The 26,059-nt window shown below is 35.1% G+C and overlaps 1 protein-coding gene across 3 annotated transcripts in view; it reads right to left on the bottom strand.

Moving 5' to 3' along the window:
* Positions 1-26,059, bottom strand: part of LOC105206378 (tubulin polyglutamylase TTLL5) — a 144,710-nt gene that overhangs the window by 112,870 nt on the left and 5,781 nt on the right. For 2 of the 3 annotated variants that reach the window (XM_039456865.1, XM_039456868.1), the window contains exons 2-3: positions 10,985-11,161; positions 8,994-9,116 (exon numbers count right to left, since the gene is read on the bottom strand). In XM_039456865.1, the coding sequence (XP_039312799.1) occupies positions 8,994-9,116; positions 10,985-11,151 (290 nt within the window). In that variant the 5' untranslated portion in view covers positions 11,152-11,161. The remainder of the gene's footprint in view (positions 1-8,993; positions 9,117-10,984; positions 11,162-26,059) is intronic. The other variant, XM_039456866.1, reaches the window with a different exon arrangement.

Here is a 26,059-nt window from a genome sequence, read left to right on the forward strand (position 1 = left end):
CGCACGCGCCCCCGACATGGCCGAAGCCCAGGTGCGGAGTCACTGCCAACACATTAAAGGACTCATAAGATACTGGGAGGATGAACTAAAGTCCTCATACTGGAGCGGCACGACGGAACTGACCCAGACCAAGAAATTAATCACATATTCGCTGTAAAGAACAAGGATTGTACTGTCCCTGGACAAAGAGGATCTAACCACCCTGGTAGGCCTTCTCTCTGGACACTGCCAACTTAGATATCACCTCAGCTTAATTGGCAAGGCTAAGGACAATGGCCGCCGCTTCTGCATAGAGACGGCTGAAACAGCTGAGCACATTATGTGTGTTTGTCCGGCCGCCGGCTACCTCAGACAGAAATTCTTAGGAAAGGTGCTTATCACCCCCGATCAGATTAGAGAGATAGATCCCCGACAGGTCGTTGGATTCTTCATAAGCCTCGACCTGGCGCAAACTTAAGCTAGGGCGGGAAGCATTCATTTGGACACAGTACATCAATTGGACACAGCCAATCACAGCGGCTGGTGTATAGTAATTTTCTTCTGTTCAAGTGCTGTCAGTGGTTTGTGTCTAATTGTACTGTGTCCAAATGCTTCCCAGCTAGGGCATCGTCACAATAGACCTCTCTAAGTCGCAGTGACGTACTGGCGTTTACCCGCTATGGCCCTCTTTACTTATTATTATTATTGTTACTTTGAGTCTAGAATCTGTCAAACAACACTCTGACAAATGTAATCGTTCAAGTTTCAATAGAAAATATTAATTATAAACAAAGTTATTCAATAAAATGAAAATGGGTGCTATATTACCCTCTTCTCCTCTATACATGTGTGTATATTGTTATGCAACTTATCTGCATAACAAATTGTTATAACTAAAAAAAGTATGTAATTTTGTATTATAATTAAGGCGCGGATTTTCGTGCACGATTCCGTGTCGCGCGCAAAGAACCGCTGCGGCCTGCTTAATGCGGTCTACTTCATGTGAACATAAACAAAACACGAAAAAATTTTCAGCATTAATTCGAGATTACGTAAAAACACATTTCTTCAAAATGTCGAAATTTTTACACAAAAAATTGGCAATGTCAATTAAAAATAACACAAATGTTTATGTGTTCAACGGATTCAATTTATTAATAAATTCTGATTCTATGAAATTGACAAGCATCGGGTCTTCTCAAGAAACGCAGCAAGCACTCGATTCATTCGCACGCAGCGGTTTTTGCCGTGCGACACGGGATCATGCACAAATCCGCGTCCTAATTATAATACTATAATATCATATAATATGGTTATTACATTGTATGAATAAGTGTCAAGTGTACAGTTGTGTTCATTATAGTTGCGACACTTTTTCTTCAATGGTTTTTAGAATATAGCCTTGCTTATCAAGCGGCAAGCGTAATTGGTAGGATCCACAACTAAAAACCAATCACGTTTTCAGGTCTCAATATAATTGCGCGTTCAGAAACGCATAAAAAAGTGTCGCAACTATAATGAACGCAACTGTACATAAAATATGAATTCTTTAATGATAATAGCAATAAGTACAACATATAAAGAAATAAATATTTAAGAAATTATTTTCAAATTATTCTGTTAAATTATTAGGAGTACAAATTGAAAACCGCCGTTTTCCAGTAGATGGCGGCAACGATAAATGCTGGCGCCAAACGTTAGATCAAAAATTTTAAATGTAAGGTTGGGCATCTGGCAACAATTCCTTATCATTGCAGTTGTGAATTTTTATCGGCGTTATATATTTTTGTGATCGAAAATGTCGAAATTTGTGCCAAATAAGCATCATTTGCGGGAAGTTTTGCTTTTTGCCTTCAATTGGAAAAAATCTGCGGCTGAGGCGCGTCGAATGATTGTAAAAACTTATGGTGAGGCTTCCATTAGTGAAAGAATGTGTCGAGAATGGTTCCAACGCTTCAAAAGTGGTGATTTCGGCGTAGAAGACAAGGAGCGTCCCGGACAGGTGAAAAAGTTTGAAGACGCACAATTGGAAACATTACTGAATGAAGATTCATCTCAAACGCAACAGGAGCTTGCAGATTCATTGGGCGTGACTCAACAAGCTATTTCACATCGTTTGAAAACCATGGGAATGATCCAAAAGCATGAACACTGGGTGCCATACGAATTAAAGCCGAGAGACGTCGAACGGCGTTTTTTCGCGTGCGAACAGCTGCTCCAACGGCAAAAACGGAAGGGTTTTCTGCATCGTATTGTAACCGGCGATGAAAAGTGTATCCATTATGATAATCCAAAGCAAAAAAAATCGTGGGGCTACCGCGGTCATGCATCAACTTCGACGGCCAAGCCAAACATCCATGGCTCGAAGCTCATGCTGTGTATTTGGTGGAACCAGCTCGGCGTGATTTATTATGAGCTGTTGCAACCGGGTGAAACCATCACAGGAGCTCGCTACCGAACACAACTAATGCGTTTGAGCCGAGCATTGCAGGAAAAACGGCCACAATACGAGCAAAGACACGAAAAAGTGATGTTGCTGCACGACAACGCTCGGCCACATGTTGCTCAGGTCGTTAAAACCTATCTGGAAACATTGAAATAAGACATCTTACCTCATCCGCCGTATTCTCCTGACGCCCCTTCAGATTACCACTTGTTCCGATCAATGGCGCATGGCCTGGCTGAGCAGCACTTCCATTATTACGAAGAGGCCAAAAACTGGGTCGATTCGTGGATCGCCGCAAAAGACGAGCAGTTTTTTCGACGCGGGATTCGTATGCTGCCCGAAAGGTGGGAGAAAGTAGTGGCCAGCGATGGACAATACTTTCAAGAATAAGTATGTAATCATTTTTCAACAATCAATTCTCAAATTTTGACAAAAAACGGCGGTTTTCAATTTATACTCCTAATAACATTACAGAAGCATTTTATAATATTTGAAGTAAAACCTATATTTATTATGATCTGTTTAAAGAATGACATTAAAAATAATTATAAATCTTAAATCATAGGTTGAGATATGTACTGAAATTAAACATATATTTTATCTCTGTACATGTTTAGCTTAATCATTTTATACTACACCATATATTAAATGTTGATATAACATTTCATAAAATCAAGTCTTTATTTGTAAAATAAGTCATGTTAAACGTTTTAAAACATTTTTTTATTTTTCATCAATTTGATGAATTATAAGACAAAATAAGCTTTCGCTTTACTAAATTGATAAGTATAAAACAGTTTAAATTAAAGCAAACAACAGATGTCTGCTTTACAACAAAATAAGGTTTATTAAGTGTCCTTTTTTAGTATATAATAGACTTATACATTTTATATAAAATACACTACATTTAAAATATGACAATGTTGAAATCTTTTGCTTTACTAAATTTAGGAGATTATCACGTGTTAAAAAGAAAAACTTAAAATTAATAAAAATTAATTTTTATGTTTTTATGTACATACTATAGCATGGTTACTTTTATTTGCTTTTATTTGAAAACGTCAACAGCTTCGATTTCCGCACGTGGCGTGGCAATAGGCTCTACCGTGTACACGGAGTCGCCTTCCGCATGCATTTGCCGCAACTCACTCATGAAGAATAGAGATCCAAAGCCCTTTGTAAACTTCACTTGTACAGTGGTGTTCATTATAGTTGCGACACTTTTTCTTCGATGATTTTTAGAATGTAGACTTGCTAATTAAGCGGCAAACGTAATTGGATCCACAGGTAAGTATCAATTATGTTCTCCGCTCGATGAGCAAGTCTAGATTCCAGAAACCATCAAAGAAAAAGTGTCGCAACTATAATAAACACGACTGTATGTACGCGCACCGGCAGAAATGGTGTCCCTCCGCGCTGACGCTCCGTTGCCGCACACACGCAAAGTCGCGCACGTACATACGTGTTTCGTGGCAGCGCGGCGGAAGTCGGGGTGCGGGCAGAAAGTAGTGGGAGGCGTTTTGATAGCACATCTTCCTCGCTCGACGTTGAGTCTAGAGAGAAGACACGAATCGACATACTATCATGGAGAAACTCGGTGTCCCCTGCTATGCGCCAATAGGGGCGGTATACCACGGTTGCGCGCTGTTTTAATTTTTAATTGCATAAAGAAATTTACTCGGATACAAAGATTTGTTTAAAAAATAATGTAAATAGAATTACAATTTATAATAATAAATTAAAATTATGTCATCACGGCAATACAGCTTCAATTCATGGGAATGTTACTTTATGTTGAGACATAATTTTAATTAATTAATAAAACTTGTAAATCTCATTAAACAAGTACTTATTAAAATAATCTGTATTAGAAAATAATTTTAATTCGATTAATTTACGTACGCGCGCGGCTTCGCGTGAGTACGGCAGCCGAGCGTCAGCGCGGAGGAACGCCATTTCTGCTGGTGCGTTTACACCCAACAATTTTAATTCTGTCTCTAAAAAAATTTTCCAAATTGAGAAGTTGCTGTCTTTCTACATATTTACAGTTTATGATTAACGTAACAACCAATAAGCTCTAGTCGTTACGTTAATCATGAATTGTAAGCATGTAAAAAGTAATGACTTCTCAATTTAGAAAATTTTCCTAGGGACAAAATCAAAGTCGCTGGGTGTACATAAAACACAATATCAATTATAAATAAAAATCTTATATTTTTTTGGCAAACAGCAATGACAATTTACGTCTTCCTGTTACTGTAAAAGAATAACCTATTATGTTCTTAATGTAAATTCCGGGTAAATTCCAAACAGTGTTAGTTTGGTTTACTTTTTTTTCTAAAAGTTGGCAGCCATGTAACTAAACTATTTACAGAGAAGCGTTCCGCACTCATCATTTTAACCTGCAAATATTGTAATAAATTGTGAACGCTGTGTTAAACCAGAAAAAAATGTCAAAAGTGTATTCTTTCGAGATACAAGATGATAATAAAACTTATAATTTTTAAACTTGCAATTTTTTTTAGTACCAAAAGATATTAACGATTTAGCTCATAGTGATAAATATTGTAATAAATTATTACAAAAACAAAATTTTTCTCATAATTTTTAACTTTTCAGATTCATCATATGCAGAAAAATTTTTAATTATGCAAAAACAAAAATATCCCGAGTTATTTAATTTAAATAAATCTACAAAAACTGAAACATATGAAACATAAAAAAGTATTAAAATTATCACAAAATTCCAATAATATACAACTTTACGCATTAAATAATATTTATAATATTTATCTTTGTTAAGAAAAATGTTTATATTTTTGTCATCACTCTCACTTGTAAAAGCCATGTCAAGTATCATCGTTTTATTTCGATTCATATTTACATATTTGACATTTTTACAGGTTAAATGATGAGTGCGGAACACTTCTCTGTTTAATTACATGGCTGCCAACTTTTAAAGCCAAAAATAAGCCAAACTAACATCGTTCAAAATATACCCTATGTCAACTTTGGAGGAGTTTTGCGATTCATACGCCACCTACCGAGCATCACTAATATCACTTCAAAAACCTAATTTTAGTCGCATTTCTGAAAGCTTAGTTCGACCTTCTGATTTTTATTCTTCATGAGCTCATCGCATACATGGAGTCTTTAGCTTTATAAACTGAGCGTTTTCGAGTGCAACGGGTTTTAATCCAACCCGAGTCAGATTAATGACGCCATATGCTAGAATCATCCAATGTCAACTTAAAATAGAGCATGTGACATCATCAATCCACCATGAACTGGGTTAGAACCCACCGCACTAAAAAACACTATAGGCTTGTTTTCTATTCCTGTACTAAACTGCACTGAAATGTTCCTTCTTGCTTCCGCTAACTTTCAATATACCTTGTGACGTGGCAGTTTTTCCTGCCTCGCCACTTCGTCCCTCCGTTTACGCGAAAACGCCAAGGTGCGCATATGACCGGGCCTGGCACTCAACGAGAGAGCGGGATCTCTGGCGGGATTGAATAGCGTTTATTATTTTTGTTTTATTCATTCGCGGCTTATTTTCATGTTAAATTGGGCGCCTCGACAAACGTCGTCAAAGAAGCAGCCGCGGCAAGAAAGGTCAACAGCCGCAAGAGAAAGCAAAAACGATCATCCAGGGCCAGTGCATTAGAAACTGCCGCCGGAGAGAAAGATGAGGCAAAGCGTGGCGACAAATAAACGCCACGCAGGAGAGCTTCGCGAGAAGCATCGAGGATGGACAGGCTGAAGCGGACAAACAGCCAAGACAAGGGCCGTCGGATGCCGGCTGTCCACCCGAAATGATAGCGATGGAGGATCGTCGCCTCAAAAGTAAGCAGCTGCCGTCTGCGAAGACGGCGAGAGCGACGACGATATCGGATGCCAACGGGGACCGCACAACACCGGCGCAGACCCGGCACTGCACTGTCGTGACGTCACAACGAGATAAGAGCGGCTGCTAATAGGCCGCGTAGCTACGCGCAAAGGTATCGCGCACCCTGTGGGAGGGATTGCTCTCATCGATCGCGTATCGAGCGCGATCTTCCCGGTTTTTGCGTGCAACCCGTCCGATTGCGTGCGTGGTCAGAAAAACGAGCGGTAGATATCGGCCTTGTTATCGGCGTATCGGATATCGGAGTAAGTGCTCGGCCTTGGTGAGTCTTGTCCGGACGTGTAAAGGACCCACGAAAACCCTTGAAACCAGGAAAAAAGCCGTGCTGTAATCGAGGTGACCCTTTTAAAAGCTGTGTAAAGCCACGAGCTGCCCGTGCCGACTCACTCGTGTTCTGAGGTGGAGCCTTTGGCGTTAATGTGCGAGTGCGTCCGCCGCGTGGCGATTAAACGCACCTTTTTCGTGTTTGGCTGGCCCTCAACCTCAAACACGAGACATTGTCGAGGCACCCAGCTGTCGGCTGCCGCGTGTTCCATTGGCTGTCCCGCCGTAGAAGCGGACGGTCGGCTTCCCGGGAAGCCGCAAAGCCCTCGCGCACGTGCGCGAGTCGTACCACAGTCGTGATCGCACAGCCGCCAGGTATATCGGTGCGTCGTTGTATAGCGTGGTGTTTACTGACGTGTTTAATGATTTTAGTTTTCCTGCGCGACGACGGCGTTGTCGTTGGCGCGTATATGTTCTTGCATCTATTGTAAATTAGAGGAAGCTTACTAGCGGAGGTCTGGCTATCGTGTTCGCGCCGCGCGGTTCAGAACGCGCGCGATTGGCTGTTGTTCCCCACGCGTGACTAGCCACCGCAGTCTTCGCTTTTAGCGTAGCCGTGTAAAAGTTAAGTTGACTCTCACGTTCCGTTTATTTTTCCGCCAACTTCTCGTCTAATTCGGGTGCTGTTTTTTTTTTGTTTGCAATTGCTTTTTTTTTTTTTGCTGTTCGTTATGTCCAATATTCACCACAATATATGTTACTTTTGCTTGTTACATCGGCTTAACTTCGCTTGATTTCTCGTCTACCCGCCTCCTCCCGTAAGAGAGCAGCTCCGCCTCTGTCTCCGTTACCCCGTCCCTCTACCGATTAGAGGAGCTAGCTGGCCGCGTGCGAGCGACGATCGCTCGCGTTTTCGTAGGACAATCTATCGCGTGATATAAATTAAAGTTTAGCGTTAAAGAGAGAAACCAATGATGCGACCGGTACAATCGCGTCTGGCGCCCAACTTCGTGACATAGAAAAAATTTGGATATCGTAGCTCTCTGTCGCTCTCGCGCGCATTCGCATTAAACACCCTCCGTCTTTGTTTGATCGCGTATTTCGCCATGGCTCTCCGGCGTGAGAAAAATACGTGACAACCTATTTCATTTTAAGTGTACACTAATAGTGTTTTCGACTGCAGTGGGTTTTAACCTAGGTTCGTTGCCATTTGTCGGAATCGTCCAATTAGAACGGATCATCAAGATGATTGGTTGGTGGGCTATTGCACTGTGCGCTATCGGATCCCATCGGGCGACAAACCTGGGTTAAAACCCACTGCATTCAAAAACGCTATAATTCAAGGAGTTCAGAAACAGAAAACAAACGGCATGACTATTGCGTTTATATGTGTTGTTTTTATGTATCCACATTGCATTCATAAGTTTAATTATGTTTTCTCTAAAAATTCTCTAAAAGGATTCCTGTGGGATCGTGATGGGAGTAAACACCCATCATGATTGGGGATCCGGATAGTCCGGTTCATGATTCCTGTGAGGAAGATGTTTTCCTTAAACCGCCTTGTCTTTCCTGCCGTTGTTGCGTTTGAAAATACACACCGAGTAGTAAACGTTGTTAAAAATTATTTGTTGTACACCTTTAGATTAAAAAACTCTCGGTGTATATTCCCGAACGCAGCTCCTTGTCATCCGGCCATTTAGCTCCTTCCCATAGTCTGTGATACAAAAAATTCTGTGAATTAGAATGACCGCGGTATAAACCGTTTAAAATTAAGAATTAGCTAAACCCTTTATCGGGACTAGCTACCATATCCATCCATCATCTAACAATCATCTCCATCCTTCATTAACCCAATTGGAATCAGCACATGGATTGATCTCAATCTTAATTCACTTGTGGTACTGTAGCTTTTTCGGAGACAGTATCCACTGCAGATTCCATTTCAAACACTGCCATGACAAAAGACTGAGGAGACTATTTACACGATTAACAAAAATTCTCTAAAAGCTCTCTTGTTGTAGACTATATAATTTCAGTTCAATTAGTGTTCGGTTCAACAGCGCCGGCCGTATTACTGTTTCGTAAGCGTTTCACGAGTGCGCGTGTAAAAAAATTGTAACAAGTACAATTAACTATTCAATGAAACCATTCAATTAATCATTTTGGTCCTTCAAAACCAAATTTGCAAGGTATCTATTGAAACAAAAATCAACGAGAAACGTGTTCTGTGTACAACATACAAGTGACAACATAGCCAATTACAATAAATTGAGAGAACAAAGAAGTTACACCAAGGGTAAACTGATGAGGCTTGAGCACACTTTAGTGCAAGGACCAAGCGGCTACGCTCAAACGCAATATTCTTCATATAAAGTAATTTTTTTCTTGATTACACACCCAGCAAACATTTTGTACGCAAAAGGATATTGACACCGCAAATTGGCACCAAATTCCAGCGGAAGTTCGTACCAAAACCGTATCCTACTGTGTCCGCAGTAGAATGCCCAATGTAAACCAAATCTGACAAACATATCTGAAGTCAAATTGAAACCAATACCAGAAAAAATTTGATAATAATAATGTGATGACAAAATGGCATCAAACACAAACCAAATCTGTTATCAAATGCGTTGACAAAATAATGCTAAATACAAACCAAATCTGTTTTCAAACGTGCTGACAGAATGACACCAAATACAGATCAAATCTGATGTTTCCGAGCCACCAACAAAAAAATTTATTTTTTTTTTTAACAGATTTTATTATTTCTATAGCTTAATCTGTATCCACTGTTTCACATATAACATTTTAATTCATTTATTACAATTACGCATTATTTTATAAATTTTTGAAAACGCATGTCGGTGCCGGCGGGATTCGAACCTACGATTTCGGAATAACACGCTAACACTGAGCTAATCGTACACATGTGATATCGTTAACAAAAAGTTATATTTAAAGTAAAGCTAAACTGAACCAAAAAAACTTGCGTTTTGAATATCGCGCGAACACTATCACTAACCCTATGATTATTTAGCCTTAGATATTTTTAATATAAATAATTAAAATCTTTTCCTGGCCAGATCAGTCAAAAAATAACAATTAGAAGCAGTATCAAAGCATAATAAAACATTATTGACGTAAAGAGCACGTTGCAAAAGTCAATTTTGCAATTAATTGTTATAAACAAATTGTTAAAAATGACTGTAAAGGCAAACTGATTGCATCAATCAATTCACCGGAAAAAAATTACTAAAGAAACATATATGACGCTTTCTCAATTGTTATAGTTGTTATAATTATTATAAACAAATTAGTTGCATAATTATTATGACAAAAAGATAATGGCCGAATTTCGTAAAGAGAGCATGATGTGCGTAATGTAACATTTTATCCTTGTTTAACTTTTGGTGATCAACAAAGATTATGTCATACGCATAATGTGCTTTACGGAACTCAACTAATGTTGCATTCTTGTGTGATAAATGCTGACATTTTCGTAAAGCTTGCTTACTTTCTGCCATCAATTTGTCAATCATACAAACAACAGATCTGTCTGCTATCCAATCTGCCTTGTATTTTGACAAAGGAATAATATTGCATTCTTGCGTAAAAATTGCTAACATTTTAGCAATAGCAAATGTTTAATATTTGTTATAAATTTGTCATCAAAACTTTCAACAAATTTGCTTGCTTTTCAACGCCAATTTGTCATATACTCTGCCAACAAGGTTGTAGTATATTTGGTATAAATCTGCTAACAGTATCGGAAATACCAATGTATGCGGACCATATACGGACCAAAATCTGTTACCAACCTTTGCAGTTGCAGAAATGGTTATAGGGGCAGAATAAGAAATTCTTTTTTATAATTAAAGTACAAACAATTACACAATTAAAAGAAATAGATTAATTCGATTCATAAAATTAACATCGCCTTAATACTATTTTTTCGACTTATATCGATATTCTGTAAGAAATGGATAAAAATTAGAGAGATTCAAATTAAAGATTTGACTATATAATAAATTAAAAAGAAAAAACATATGTATGAGACTATTCATCACAAAGAAAAAACAAAAACACAAAACTGTATCACATATTAAAAAAAAAAAAAAAAAATAGATTGAAATAAAAAGTGATACAAAGAAATTAATATCACAATATATAATTTAATATTTTATAAATAAATATAAGCACTAAGACCTAGCTACGACTGAAGAAGGCTTTCTTATTATCATTGTGTTGTTACACTATCGGTCCAATAACATATTTGTAATTTTAATATTTTATCTCCATAAAAACTTTTCGAGTTGAATAATACGATAAACAATCATAACAAAATTCGAAACTTTTAACGTATCGCATGTGTAACACAAGTAACTCACTTTTCTGATTTATCGGATTTGTGGGATTTATGTACCAAGGCCTCCAGTGCTTCTTCGCTGCTGTTAGACAATTGTGACATACCAGAAAGACTAGAAGAGGATATGAGTTTTTTCGAACGCTTTCCTTCCAATCTTCCTGTTACGTTAGTATACTTTCTTTGGGACATGATGATTGATCTGAAATAGAATAAAAGATCATATATATTAAGTATAAATTAATGCTTGGCCTTAACATTAATTCTAGCTTCTCGCACATGGGTTCAAAAGATCCTGTGCAAATATTCATTTTTAGCGATTTTGTGCAATACAATATTCTTTTAATTTTTATTTTTACTTAAGAATAAAATATTTTTGACAAATAAAACAAAACAAAGGTTAAGGCTTTTATAAATAAATTAAATTAGAGTATAGTGAGCTCAAGAGCCACGCAGGATATCGGACGCAAATAAATAAATCAAGACATAACTCCAATGTTAGGCAAACGTTTCGACCTTTAATGACGGTCTTCTTCAGTGATATTACAAGTCTATAAAACAACAAATTAATTGCACTAGTTAAGATATGAATTTATCGAAATAAACAAATAAAGATCAAAAATAAAAAATGAAAACAAGTTACCGAATAGATAGAGATTGTGCAAAACCGCGGTGTACATCTTATTTTAACGTCTTAGCATAATAATATTGTGAACGACGTCACAGAGCGTGTGCAGAGACAAGAGTTTCGTAAAACCACATAGATTGGTTGCTAACAAATAAATAAATAAATAAGAAAATGATATTAAAATGATGACTTTAAAATTTGTGACAGACAACAATAAAAAATAAATAGTTAAAAAAGGGGAATAAACGTAAAATAAATTTAAAAAATAAATAAATAAAAATAAATATGAAACCTGTACAAGTCATTAGATAAAAAATTGTAAAAAAACTGCATTATAAAAATTATGCAAATTTAAAAAGAAAAGAAAAAGGAAATAAGTCGAAACAAAAATTATATACAAAATACCTCTAAGCACCAAAACTCGTGTTACAGCCTTGAGATGGGATGTTACATCTTGGTGAGAATAGATACAAATAATAAGAAGCGAATCGAGTAGCCTCGGTGGCCCCAACGAAAAGAACAGAAGGAGAAGGGGTGATGAATCTAAGAAGAGAGAATACGATCGAGGATAGGAAGATACGCATCCGAGAGAAGTTCGGTATCGCTTTGTTGATTAAGTCCATGCATTTGATTTTTGATGTGTAACATCTCGGATATAGATCTTTTAACATAAGATGGTTTCTTGTCAAAAATTTCCACGTTCTCCCAATCAAATTCATGATTTTCTCCAATGTGATGTAACGAAATAACTGAAGAAGAACTGGCTTTCCTAATATCTGCTTTATGTTTGCTGACTCTTGTTTTTAATTGGCGTTTTGTCTCTCCTACGTAAGAAGAATCGCAGTCCTTACAAATACTTTTATAGACCACGTCATTACAAGAAAGACGCTCTGTATGGTCTTTGCCAGTCGTTATAAATTTATTCAGTTTAGAAAGGATCGTGAACGCAACACTGCAGTCAAACTTACACGAGAAAGACGAAAATTTCTCTGATATCGACTCAATGTAAGGGATCGTAAAAAATTTTCTCACACGTTTATTTTCAACGCAGGTGTCATCTTTATAAAAATGGTGTTTGAGTCTAAAATTTATCATGGAGAAGATAAAATTTAAAGAATAGTTATTTTCCAATAAAATGTTAACTAAAATTATGAAGTTCTTACGGTGAAATTGAGGCTGTGGTAATAACAGTAATTTGTCAAACATACCAAAAATAACACCCTTTTTATGACACAAAGGATGGTGTGAGAAAAAATTTAAGTATCTTCCTGAGAAAGTTGATTTGCGGTATTGATTGAAAATAATCCTATTATTCACCCTTACATGCATAACATCAAGAAAACTGATTTTTCCCTCGATCTCTCTCTCCATAGTAAATTGTAAACGGTCATGCATGGAATTAAACATGTCAAGGATGCTTAATAACAAGTTAGCCGGGACTGCTAATATAATGTCATCTACATATCTGCACTAAAAAGGTAGATGAAAGGGAAGGAGTTTTAACGCCTTGCACTCCAAATCCTGCATGACCAAATCCGCTAAAATAGGAGACAACGTTGATCGGCAGACCAAAGATCTGTTTGTAGCAAGTATTATTAAATTTCAAATACGTAGAATCTATTATTAAATTTAAAGCTTTGAGAAATTTATTGACCGGAATAGTAGTGTTTTTTGAAATCAGATCCCATCAAGTTGTGACGCTTTCCACTGCTAAGTTTTTTGGAACATTGGTGAAAAGAGACACAACGTCAATGACACTAAGACATGAAGGCTCTCTAGCTTATTTTTAATATAATTTATAATAGTATACCAGAAGCAGATAGTTTCGTTAAAAATAATTTTCATTTGGTTAATAAACTTAATGGCCTTCCCGTGGAATCAGATCATGTCTTAGTGTCATTGGACATCATGTCTCTTTTCACCAATGTTCCAAAAAACTTAGCGGTGAAAAGCGTCACGACTAAATGAGATCTGATTTCAAAAAACATTACTATTCCGGTCAATAAATTTCTCAAAACTTTAAATTTAATAATAGATTCTACGTATTTTAAATTTAATAATACTTGTTACAAACAAATCTTTGGTCTGCCGATGGGATCACCGTTGTCTCCTATTTTAGTGGATTTGGTCATGCGAGATTTGAAATGCAAGACGTTAAAACTCCTTTCTTTTCATCTACCTTTTTACTGCAAATATGTAGATAACATTATATTAGCAGCCCCGGCTAACTCGTTATCGGGCATCCTTGACACGTTTAATTCCATGCATGACCATTTATAATTTACTATGGAGAGAGAAAAATCGAGGGAAAAATCGGTTTTCTTGATGTATGCGTGTAAGGGTGAATAATAGGATTATTTTCAATCAATACCGCAAATCAACTTTCTCAGGAAGATACTTAAATTTTTTCTCACACCATCCCCTGTGTCATAAAAAGGGTGTTATTTTTGGTATGGTTGACAAATTACTGTTATTACCACAGCCTCAATTTCACCGTGAAAACTTCATAATTTTAGTTAACATTTTATTGGAAAATAACTATCCTTTAAATTTTATCTTTTCCATAATAAATTTCAGACTCAAACACCATTTTTATAAAGATGACACCAGCGTTGAGAATAAACGTGTGAGAAGATTTTTTCCCCCCAATCCCTTAGATTGAGTCGGTATCAGAAAAATTTTCGTCTTTCATGTAAGTTTGACTGCAGTGTTGCGTTCACGATCCCTTCTAAACTGAATAAATTTATAACTACTGGCAAAAACCATACAGAGCGTCTTTCTTGTAATGACGTGGTCTATAAAATTATTTGTAAAGACTGCGATTGTTCTGTGAGACAGACAAAACGCCAATTAAAAACAAGAGTCAGCGAACATAAAGCAGATATTAGGGAAGCCAGTTCTCTTTCAGTTATTTCGTTACATCGCATTAAAGAAAATCACGAATTTGATTGGGAGAACGTGAAAATTTTTGACAAGAAGCCATCTTATGTTAAAAGATCTATATCCGAGATGTTACATATTAAAAATTAAATGCATAGTCTCAATAAACAAAGCGATACCAAACTTCTCTCGTCTGCGTATCTTCCTATCCTCGATCGTATTCCCTCTTCTTAGGTTCATCACCCCTTCTTCTGTTCTTTTCGACCGAATCGAGATAGACACCGAGGCTATCTCGATTCGGTCCTTATTATTTGTATCTATTCTCACCGAGATGTAACATCCCATCTCAAGGCTGTGACAGTTTTGGTGCTTAGAGGTATTTTGTGTATAATTTTTGCTTCGACTTATTTCCTTTTTCTTTACTTTTTAAATTTGCATAATTTTTATAATGCAGTTTTTTTACAATTTTTTATCTAATGACTTGTACAGCTTTCATATTTATTTTTATTTATTTATTTATTTTTATTTATTTTCCGTTTATTCCCTTTTTTTAACTATTTAATTTGTATTGTTGTCTGTCACAAATTTTAAAGTCATCATTTTAATATCATTTTCTTATTTATTTATTTATTTGTTAGCAACCAATCTATGTGATTTTACGAAACTCTTGTCTTTGCACACGCTCTGTGACATCGTTCACAATATTATTATGATAAGACGTTAAAATAAGATGTACACCGCGGTTTTGCACAATCTCTATCTATTCGGTAACTTTTCATTTTTTATTTTTGATCTTTATTTGTTTATTTCGATAAATTCATATCTTAACTAGTGCAATTAATTTGTGGTTTTATAGACCTGTAATATCACTGAAGAAGACCATCATTAAAGGTCAAAACGTTTGCCTGACATTGGAGTTATGCGTTGATTTATTTATTTGCGTCCGACATCCTGCGTGGCTCTTGAGCTCACTATTCTCTAATTTAAAATATTTTTGATTCGGGTCTCGTTTATCAAACTCTTAGGTATCAATTTCATATATTAAAAGCTCAAAAATAGGCTTTCTGTTTAAAAATATAGTGGATCATAGGTGGAGAGAAAGGTAAACAAAAATTTGTGTGGGAAGTTAAATCAAATATATAGTACTTAATTAAACAGAAACTTTTTTCCGCCAATGTTCAGGGCAATATACACCAACATAAGAGACAACAAAACCAGTATTAATAACTAATGTAACCTAAATAATTCATTATGAGTGTAATAAACACGATGGCGTCTGATAAACAGCATATTGAACTCCGTTTCCTTCTCGCATTCCAGTTAAAACAAAATACTTCTGAGTCTAAAAAGATGATTTATGAGACATTAAAGGCAAATGTTATGCTTTACAGTACATGTAAAAAGTGGTTCCAAAGGTTCCGAAATAAAAATTTTAACTTTGAAGATAACAAGCATCCTAAAAAGTCATAAAAGTTTGAGGGCGACAATTTGAAGCAGCGGTTGGCTGAAAATCCGTGCCAAACTCAATAAAAACTTATTGCAGCGTTAGGAATTATCCAGCAAATTATTTCTGGGTGCTTTCCAATAAGAGTGTCACAGTATGACACAGTCTCACAGAGAGACACAGTGAAACACAGTTATGTAGTCTAATTGGAATATATAAGTTACCAAACACGGTTACCAATCACTAGAGTGCGTGAAAGACTGTGACTTAGTAAAAAACACAGATTGAAATTAAATCAGAAATCTACCCGTAGAAAATCCAAATCCGTTAAAAAAGAAAATTCGGATTGATTATTATTTCGCAACAAACAAAAGTATATATATATTTTCGAATATGGTATATTTTTTTTGTATAATTCCTAATGGAGAAATACAAGAAACTTAAAAAAAAACAACTTTTTTTTCCATCAGACGTGGAATTTTACATTATCCAACGTAGGAATAACTTCTTTATAATGCCGACAAAAGAATAAACCTGCAAATTAATCTGATGAAATACATACAAATAATGAATAATCAATAAATTATTATTTCTTAGGCTTATACAATTTCTTAAATAAAAATAATAAATATTTATTAATATCTAAGAGTACGTTGTTCGAACATAAAGACATTTTTAATAAAAATATAAGTCCAGTGTGTTAATTCTTAAAGATGTAGCATCTAAAGAAATAAAAGGTTTAAACTATAATTTTAATTTTGTACATGAAGGCGATTGAACATAACTAAAATGTATCAGTACTACACTTAAAAAAATAATTTCTTTGCCCAATATGTTGGCACTATTGATAATTGACACAGCCCAACTTAAGATCGAGCTATGTCTTGCAGTGTCGCTCTGTGTCTCCCTGTGTCATAGTTGAAAAGCACCAATGTAGACACTATGTTACACAGTGTCGCCTGTATTTCTAGTTGGAAAGCACCCTCTATCCGATTACAAAAGCTTGGTAAAATTCCTAAAAAGAGTCATTGAATTAAAAAAAAAAGTTTCATGCAAAATTTGCAGAATTTTAAGTCGCGTGTTAGATAATAGCAGAATGATCTTTGATACTATTGTCAAGATTACGTAAAAATCACTTTTAAATTTGTAAATGGAAACCCACATTTTTTATTGCTTATTCTTATAATTTTGAAGAAAACTTCGATAATAAGTTTAATAACCTAGCACTGAATAAGGATAAGCAGGTTGACAGAAAATGAAACAAAGTAAAAGAGCTCATATTATCAGCGTGAAGAGGCAATAACAAAAATGGCTGAAATCCCCAAGAAAGCATGCATTACGAGTGAGACGTAAAATGCTATAAAGAGAAAAAACTACTCAAGGTTGACACTAATCCTGATTAGATCAAATACCGAATATGGCAAGGATTCAACAGTTATGTCGCAGGGATAAAATTGCATACATCAAGTCAACTTGCTAGAAGATTCAAATTAACACTCATTAAGTATGCATACAAGGAACTTGTTTAGAAGGGTGAAAAATTTTACGCACAAATTCAAGCCAAAAACCTAGGTAATAGAAGATAAAGATGGAACTTCATTAACAAAAATAGACAAAGTAACGGAAAGGTGGTGGTCTTATTGTGAAAGTCTTAATAAAGGAAGCGTTACACCATCTATGAATCTTTCCTTGCGGATCATAGAGGACTGTCTAGAATCTGAGATTCTTGAAATTAAGATAAAAAAAGTCATACATAAGCTTAAAAGCCTTTCTACAATAAGCTATTAGTCAATGTCAGAAGGCATAAACCATGAAAATTGACCAATCACAGTCAAATGTGAAGAGAATATTCGACTATAATTGATCAATTCTTATGGTTTATAACTTATGGTACCAACTAATAACTTATTGTAGAAAAGCCTCTAAGCCAAGAAATCAGCCAGTAAAGATAAATCGTGACTAAAGAATTGAAATATCTCGGAAAAGAAATACACATATCTTACCTTGATCTATACAATCAGATGTGATGCACAGGTAACTGGATTAGTGATTGGAAAAAATCCATGTTTATCTCGTTACAAAAAAAGGAATCGACACAATGTAAAAACTATCAAACAGTGGCTCTTGTATCTCACGCGAGTAAAATCATGTTACATGTAATCAATGAGATGTTAAAACCCTGCCTTAAATGGCAGATCTCCAGCAAACAAGCTGGTTTCGTGAAGGGCTGAGAAACAAAAGAGTAAATCGCGAACATCAGGCAAATGATTGAGAAATACCGGGAGTTTACCATAACGCCCATGCTAGTGTGCTTCATAGATTACTAAACAGCTTTTAATTGTGTGCGATGGGATAATCTGTGGAAAATCCTCTAAAAAATGGGTGTACCTAAACACCTTATACTTAAATGGAAAGGACCAATGAGAGTAAACAATGTTGTCTCTGGGCCTTTCAAACTTGAAAATAGCGACAGGGATGCATCTTATCCTCCATCCTATTTAATATACATAGGAATATAATAAGAAGAGCCCTTGACGAACGGAAAAGCGGGATCTTAATATGCGACACTAACAATAAAATCAGCAACCTCAGAGATACGCGGACAACACTGCAACATTTGTATCCTCTGAGTGAGCTTACAAAATTAATCAGAAGGATTGAGAAAAAAAGTGAATTGCTTGGATTTAAGATCAACAAGTCCAAGACAAAGGTCATAACTGTAAACAAAGCCAATCAACTCAGACGCACTGGAAAACTCGCAGATTTGAAGTTTGTAAGTGAGTTTGTCTATCTCGGGTCAATGCTAAGTGACCAAGGCGGGTGTAAGGAAATTCAAAGAAGAATATAGATGGCCAAAGCTGAACAGACTTAACTGAATTTGGCAAGGCAAAAATATATACAACAATACAAAGATGAAATTGATGCGTGTAGAGACGCTCAGTCACTCGTAATAGTCTAGTTTCATGCTATTTCGTATGTTCAGTTACTTTTGTTCGCTAGAGTTAGAATTATAGTGGGAACGCGTATTCAGGCGACATGGGAGACACAGATCCTGAGTTACCGTTGAGATTGAATATTCCGACTTGTGAGCGTAAAACGACAATCATTTATTAAACTTTTGTATTTCATATAATAAAGAACAGATCGTATAATGACAATATCCAGGAGTGATTATTTAAGTCTAACAAGAGGGCCGTCGCGTCTCGCGCTAATATGAACATGAAGCGAGAGAAACCGAGCCTCTTTTACGCAAGTCAGCAAGTTCCAAACACACGAGATTATCAGATGTCAATAATGGCTGAACCAATCAAGTTCTGAGTAATCTCAAACGATAGCTTGGGAAAAATTACATAATAAGTGTTTTTATTTTTTCTTTCCGTGCCGTACGAGTAGAGATATCGCAATGCAAAGTCTAAATTTCAACATTTTTGACACAATGGCATTGGCAATACGACTATTAGTCGGCCGTATTCAAGACGCGAAACCATGTGATGACATACGTGTTATGTCATGGCCGTAACGTATGGCATTTGTGTCATTGCATTTCGCTAATGTAAGAGGTTTTCGAAAAGTTGTCGATTTAACAATTAATATTTTAGTTCGTTGGGTACTGGTAACACGAGTGCGCCTGATCCGTCGATATAGTTCACGCCGATATATTGTTATATGATAAATTTAAAGTAAGAGTGCGAGTGTCGTCATTGCATTAAAAATGGATTCGTTTAATAGTTACGGCAGAAACGATCTGTCGGAAATGAGTTTAACAAGAATGTCCCAAAGTATGATCTAACGTTGTATAGTTTTCTAAACAAATCTTGACACAAACCGTTCGCATGGTCGCCGTTTCTTTTTTTTTTCAAGTCTCTTATCGTTTATTTCTCTTTATTATTCAGCAATTTCATATTTTGTCCAATATCTGTCTCGAATTTGAGTTAGGTGCACTGTAACTTATTGTTTCGCTTGACAAAACAATAGACAAAATAAGAAATTATGCTTGCCTGATATTGCTTAGATAGAAGTAATCACAATTTTAGTGGATCGCAATTAACTTTCTTGCTCAATCAAACTGCGGTATATGCATAACTAAAAGTGTTACACTCTTCGTGGTAATAGAGGAAAAGGTAGAAGGCCTCGAGGACGGTGAGTGTCCGCCCTCGAGGCCTTCTATCTTTCTCTCCATTACCACGAGTGAGAGTCCTCACAGGCATACATATCCCTTCCGCCCTAAGAATAAATCAAAAATACAAATGCATGGAAAAGAGCAGCGTCGAAAGTGTATTCATGACGGACACGATCTCCAGTAATGAAGAATATGACAAAGAAAAATTCCTCCAAATATTTAAGGGTAGTTATCCATACAGCGCATAATATTACAAAATATATCAACCATATGCTGTACTGTTGTAATATTTTAGTAATAATTACAAATATCGTAACAAATAATTACAAAAATATTACAAATATCGTAACAATATCCCTATAAATGCATAATATTTTTATATTAAATAATATTCCTGAAAAATTAACCAAGTAGTACTATCTTTACATTCTCATTAAAAAATTTTCCTATTCTAATCCTTTAATTTCTATACAAAATCTAAGTAGTACTATCTTTGTGTTATCATTAAAAAATCTTCCTATTCCAACTCAAGTGGTATTTACTTAAAAATAAATATCTTAAATTTAATCTAATCTAAAATTTTCCCAAAAAAATGTATGAATTTTTAAATTGCGCCAATTATAAAAAGAATATATTTCTCTTTAAAATAGCTGCTGTATTTACTTAAAAATAAATATCTTAAAAAATAATCCTAAATGTATTTTTCCAAAAAAATGTATGAAATCTTTAAATTGCGCCAATTATAAAAAGCATATATTCCTCTTTGAAATAACTGCTGTACTACTTTTAACAAATAAAATGCAAGTAATAGTATCTTTATTTTTTTAATTAAACCCAAGTGATGGTATCTTCAATTTCCTTTTAAATAAAATTCAAGTAGTACTATTTGTGTATTTTCAATGAAAAATCTTTCTGTTCTAACCCAAGTGGATGTATTTAATTTAAAAAAGTTTCAATAGAATATATAACATTTAATCTCAAAGAATTAAAGAGAAAATAAAAATATAAAATTTTATTAAAATATAAAATTTTTAAACTACAAAAACTTGGCGCTGCTAGATAAGAAAAGCAATAAAAGAAATTGACATAAGAAAGAATGCGATAAATGTAACACTTTTAAGATATGCGTTATAAAAGTAATTATGCAAAGTTACAAATTAAATTTCTTTAACATTTAAGCAACATTGTAAATCATTAAAATCATTTTCTAAATTAATGTAACTATTACATTTTACAACATTATGTTTAGATTATATTTAGAAATCTAGCAACGCCAACATTTTGTAGTTTAAAAATTTTTTATTTCAATAACATTTTATATTTCTGTTTCTTTTGTAATTCTAATAGAAACAATAATTTCAAAATTTCAAAAACTGCTTACTTAAATATAATTAAATTTCAAAAATCAATTTCTCACCAGTGTAAAATAAATGTATAAAATATTTTATGCTGTAATAAAAAAAATGGAGTATCTTGACAGTTAAAGTTAGAAGACAAAAAAAAGATACATGGTTCTTAAGATTAAGATAAATATAACCATAAAGAAAAAAAAAGCAGGAAAGTGATAAACAAAGACGTATTTTTTATTATGTTATTAAATTATTAATTAATTGTTCTATTCCCAATTTTGTTGCCCTAGTTTCGCTAAATACAGTAGCTGTGCTAACTTAAGATTAAAGTGAAGAAAAAAGCAAGAATTAAAAAACCAAGTATTTCTGTGATGCTCTTTAATTTTAATAATTTAACCTTGAGCTTACAAAGTTAATATAATTTGAATTAACAAGGCTGATATTCCCCTGACATTCTGGTTGGTGCACGTGCTCACCGGGCATGGCTGCTTCGGTGAGTACCTGCATAGAATAGGACGTGAACCCACTAGGATGTGTCACCACTGCAGGGCTCGGGTGGACTCGGCGGATCACACCCTGCTGGACTGTCCAGCATGGGATGATAACCGTCGGGTCCTACTCCGGGCCCTGGGTATAAATCAGGCGGACTTCTCCCTGGAAAGCATGGTTAGAGCCATGCTTGAAGGGGAGGAGGAATGGGGAGCCGCGCTCTCCTTCTGCGAGTCCGTTATCTCGCAAAAGAAGAGTGCCGAGAGAAGGAGGAAGTTGGCCCCGGACGCCGCTCCCTCACAAAAAAAGAGACTGAGGAGGAGAGCCCGGGCATCGTAACCCCCACTGGTCACGGGCTGGAGGGAGGAACGGGCAAGTTGTGCCTGGCTCTTCAGCCCGAAACTGCTGGGAGCTGCAGGGATCGGGCATGGGGGCGCACAATCCCATTGCACGCAGCTCCTCGGCAAGAGAGACCGTTGCGTGGTGGTCCCGCAATAGTCTCCAGTTAGAACGGCCTCCTCCCACTTGGGAGGAGGAAAGGGGCTCGGGGAAGCACCCGTTGGAGAATGCCTTGCAACCCCGGAGCGCCCCCCACGTCTCATGTGAAGGTGAACCACTATGGGGTTTTAGCCGATAAGAATCCAGCATAACCGCTTTCCTGTCCCCCGGAAGGGAAGGGTATCCATGAAGATTTCCCTATGTAAAAAAAAGGACGGGGGGCTAATATACGGGTAGATCCTGATAGCACACCACCACTCACAGCAACCGATGCCTAGAGTTTTAGAGTTGGTTGGATTAGATAAGTCAAGATGATTGGTTGATGAGCTATCGCACCGTGCGCTAACGGATTTCGTCCATGATATACCATTAAGCCTTAACTGGTATTTTAAAGTCATCAATAATTTTAAATCATAATTTTAATTTTTCTTCAAGATTAACATTATTGATTTTGTTTAGCTGTCAGAGATCTACTCTGGTTCTGTATTGATGATGGCTTGATGTAATGTTTATAACAATCTCCAGATATATACAATAAATGATCGCAATGTAATACGAGCTTAGAGCAATATTAACCCTTAAACATTTAAGTGGGTCTGATCTCTCAGGCCTCCCTCATAGAAAATTTCAAATGCTTGCTATGTGAAGACTGAATGAGATAGAAGGTTCGGACCAAGACGTAAAAAAGTTTAAAATCTCCTCTTTCGATTGATATGGTTGATTAACTTTTTTGGTCAACTAGAATTCAAACGGCACGGCAGCAAAGTTTTGTTAGAGTCAATGCAACCCATATAGTGTGTAAGTGAAGCTTTTTTTTATGAGTATTTTACATAAAAAAGCTGGACAAAATACGTTCGAACAGGTCGATTCGCGGATGTTACTCGCATATACTCTGTCTAAAGTTAGAATACTATAGAATGCTCTAAAAAAGGAGTTTTGCCGAAATATATCATGAAACACATCAATTTTCAATTTTAGACACGATTTAATCAAAAATATCTCATATTTGCCTTGTTACATAAATACATTTTTTAATAGAAATGACAATAACATACTTTCTTTTAAGTATGAATCTTTAGCTTTAAAACGCCGTATTGTAAAGTCTTCAAAAGTTTTTTTTTGCAAAGAAATGATTTTTTTTTTTAAGTGGATTTTTAGATGCCCAAAAATACCTCATATTTTCCATGTTACAGAATTATACTTTTTAAAAAGAATCTTTGCCAAATTTTACTTTGAAAGTGTGACTCTTTAGCTTTAAAACGCCGTATTTGAAAGTTCTTAAAAGTTTTTTGTTGCAAAGATATGATTTTTTGAAGGAAAAGTGAATTTTTGACCAATTTAAATATCATTTTTGCTTAATGGTTTTTCCTTTATAACTTCACAATAAATTATTTTTCGGCAATGCCGATTGTGCAGTCGCACTCCTGAGATTCTGAACTTTCATTAAAAAAAAAAATTGTTGAAAAATATTGATTGTAATCAAAGTTATAGCTTCTCAAAGTTGGAAAAATCTCTCAGACCCGAAAATGTGTTTCCGTATTTTACAGGATCGGTGTGTTTAAGGGTTAATAATACTGAACTATAAGTAGAACTATAATGTATAACCATATATTATTATGTATTTTACATTTTAATAAATACATCCGGTGTACTATTTTAATTAATTCCTTTTTACCCTTTTAAAGTAAGGTCAAATAAAAATACGTTTAAACAAAAGTTGTATAATCTAAAGGAGACCAAATAAAATTAATTTTCGAAACAAACGGTCTTTTGACATTATATGAAGGTCATCATCATTTTTTTATGAAACTATACAATTTTATTATATAATTCCTCTAATTATTCTGCATATAAAATTAAGGTGAAGTTATCAAAAACAGTTTTCAAAACATTTTATATTTTATTTTAATATTTTTCGACAGAAAATATAAAATACATCGTAAATTTTGTTTATAATTGTACCTTAATTTTATGCACAGAATACTGAGATAAAGAATAAAGAAAATACATTGCTGCTTTTCAAAAAAATTATACGATTCACAGTATACAATTTATATCATTGATGTTTCCCATCTTCAAATTATTTCTGTATGGTTAGTTAAAAAATACAAAAGTACATTTTTATTATGACTAATTCAGTACAATTTTATTTTTATTATTATCTATTATTCATTTTTTTATTTTCATTTAACTTTTCACGCGTGATAAATTAATGCAATTAAATCATAACCATAAATGCTATTAATCATACGTCATAATCGCACTTCTCGATTATGACGTACGTGTCTGCATGTGTTCGACCTAGAAATGCCTAAATCGGAAATGGGAGGAATTAATGACGCCAAGTATACATTCCTCTTTTCGCGATCGATCTCGTTAGCTTGAATGTTAAGCAACCATTTGGCTTTACATTCCATCAATCAATCTACAATATTGAATGTGTCTCTTTCTCGAGATAATCCTTTACTTTCACACTCAAGGTTTCAAACCAATGTCGCGTGCGGGTGTGCATTTGCGTTTGCATGCGCAGCGTATTTGCGTGTATACAGGATGTCTAATAATAGGCGCGTTTGGTGAACAGATAAACGCAAACATTTATTACAAACTGAGTTTTAAAATAATCATTCTAAATTTATTGGAAAGCCTTGCGCAAAGATAGAATTAAAATCATCCAAAAGTGAATATTCATAGAACAATATATTATTTGAAATAATTTTCATTATATTTTTATGTTATATTTTTAACGATATAAGAAATGTATAAATTTTCATCTTGGCTTTGTCATGAAAACTTTTTCCTCTTGCGCCAAGTTTGAAAAAAGAAAGTGGGAGAGTAAACAACTCTCTCCATCAGTGCCTTAAATGCAACTTATTCTGTGCACGCAATAATTAACGTAACAATATATTTCATGTACTTTCTGTTTACATACAATTAAATGCAATATATCCTACAAAAAGTCGAATTAATAAAATCCTATAAACGAGAATCTAATATTCATCATTTTACCTAATTATTATCGCTGTAAGCAAATATAGCCTCAATTTTCGAAAAAAAACCGATTTTTCAAGGATGTGTAAAAAACATTACCATTTTTTAAAAATAAAATTACATAATTTAATCCACGTACTACAATTTTTCTAATTATTGTATGTATAGTATGTGTAGGGCATCCCTAAAGTCTCTGTTCTCACCCATATATTAGTTCCAAATCATAAAAAACAGTGAAATACGTATTTACGATTACTTTCAGAGATTACTTTTTTTAAGAGAGTTGGAGAGATTGCCCGCATCCCCACCCCTAAGGGGCACTTAAGCGGGCTTTAGCAAAAATGTTAAATGGGACCCTCTCCTCCTATTATAATATATCGTTTGAAAGGATATGAAGAAAAAAATGTTTGATTCAAAGCAAAAATTGATACGTTGACCTATTAAATAATTATTTAGAGTCAAAGTTCAAAAAGATCAATTTTCAAAAAATTGTTGCTTCTAGTCAGAAAAAAAACAAAAAACAAAATTAACGTGTGAAAGTGTTTGTTTTTTTTTTAAATTCCTTCCATTGTAAGCCGCGTATGGCTGTATAAAGTAGGAAGCTGGAAAAGGTAAAAGACCAGCGAAAGCCAAAAAAACCATCGAAGCTGGGGGTCGATCACGTAACTTTTTCCCTAGTTTCACTAATAATTTCACTTTTCCCC

The sequence above is a fragment of the Solenopsis invicta genome, chromosome 13 (assembly GCF_016802725.1).
Source record: "Solenopsis invicta isolate M01_SB chromosome 13, UNIL_Sinv_3.0, whole genome shotgun sequence".
NCBI lineage: Eukaryota > Metazoa > Arthropoda > Insecta > Hymenoptera > Formicidae > Solenopsis > Solenopsis invicta.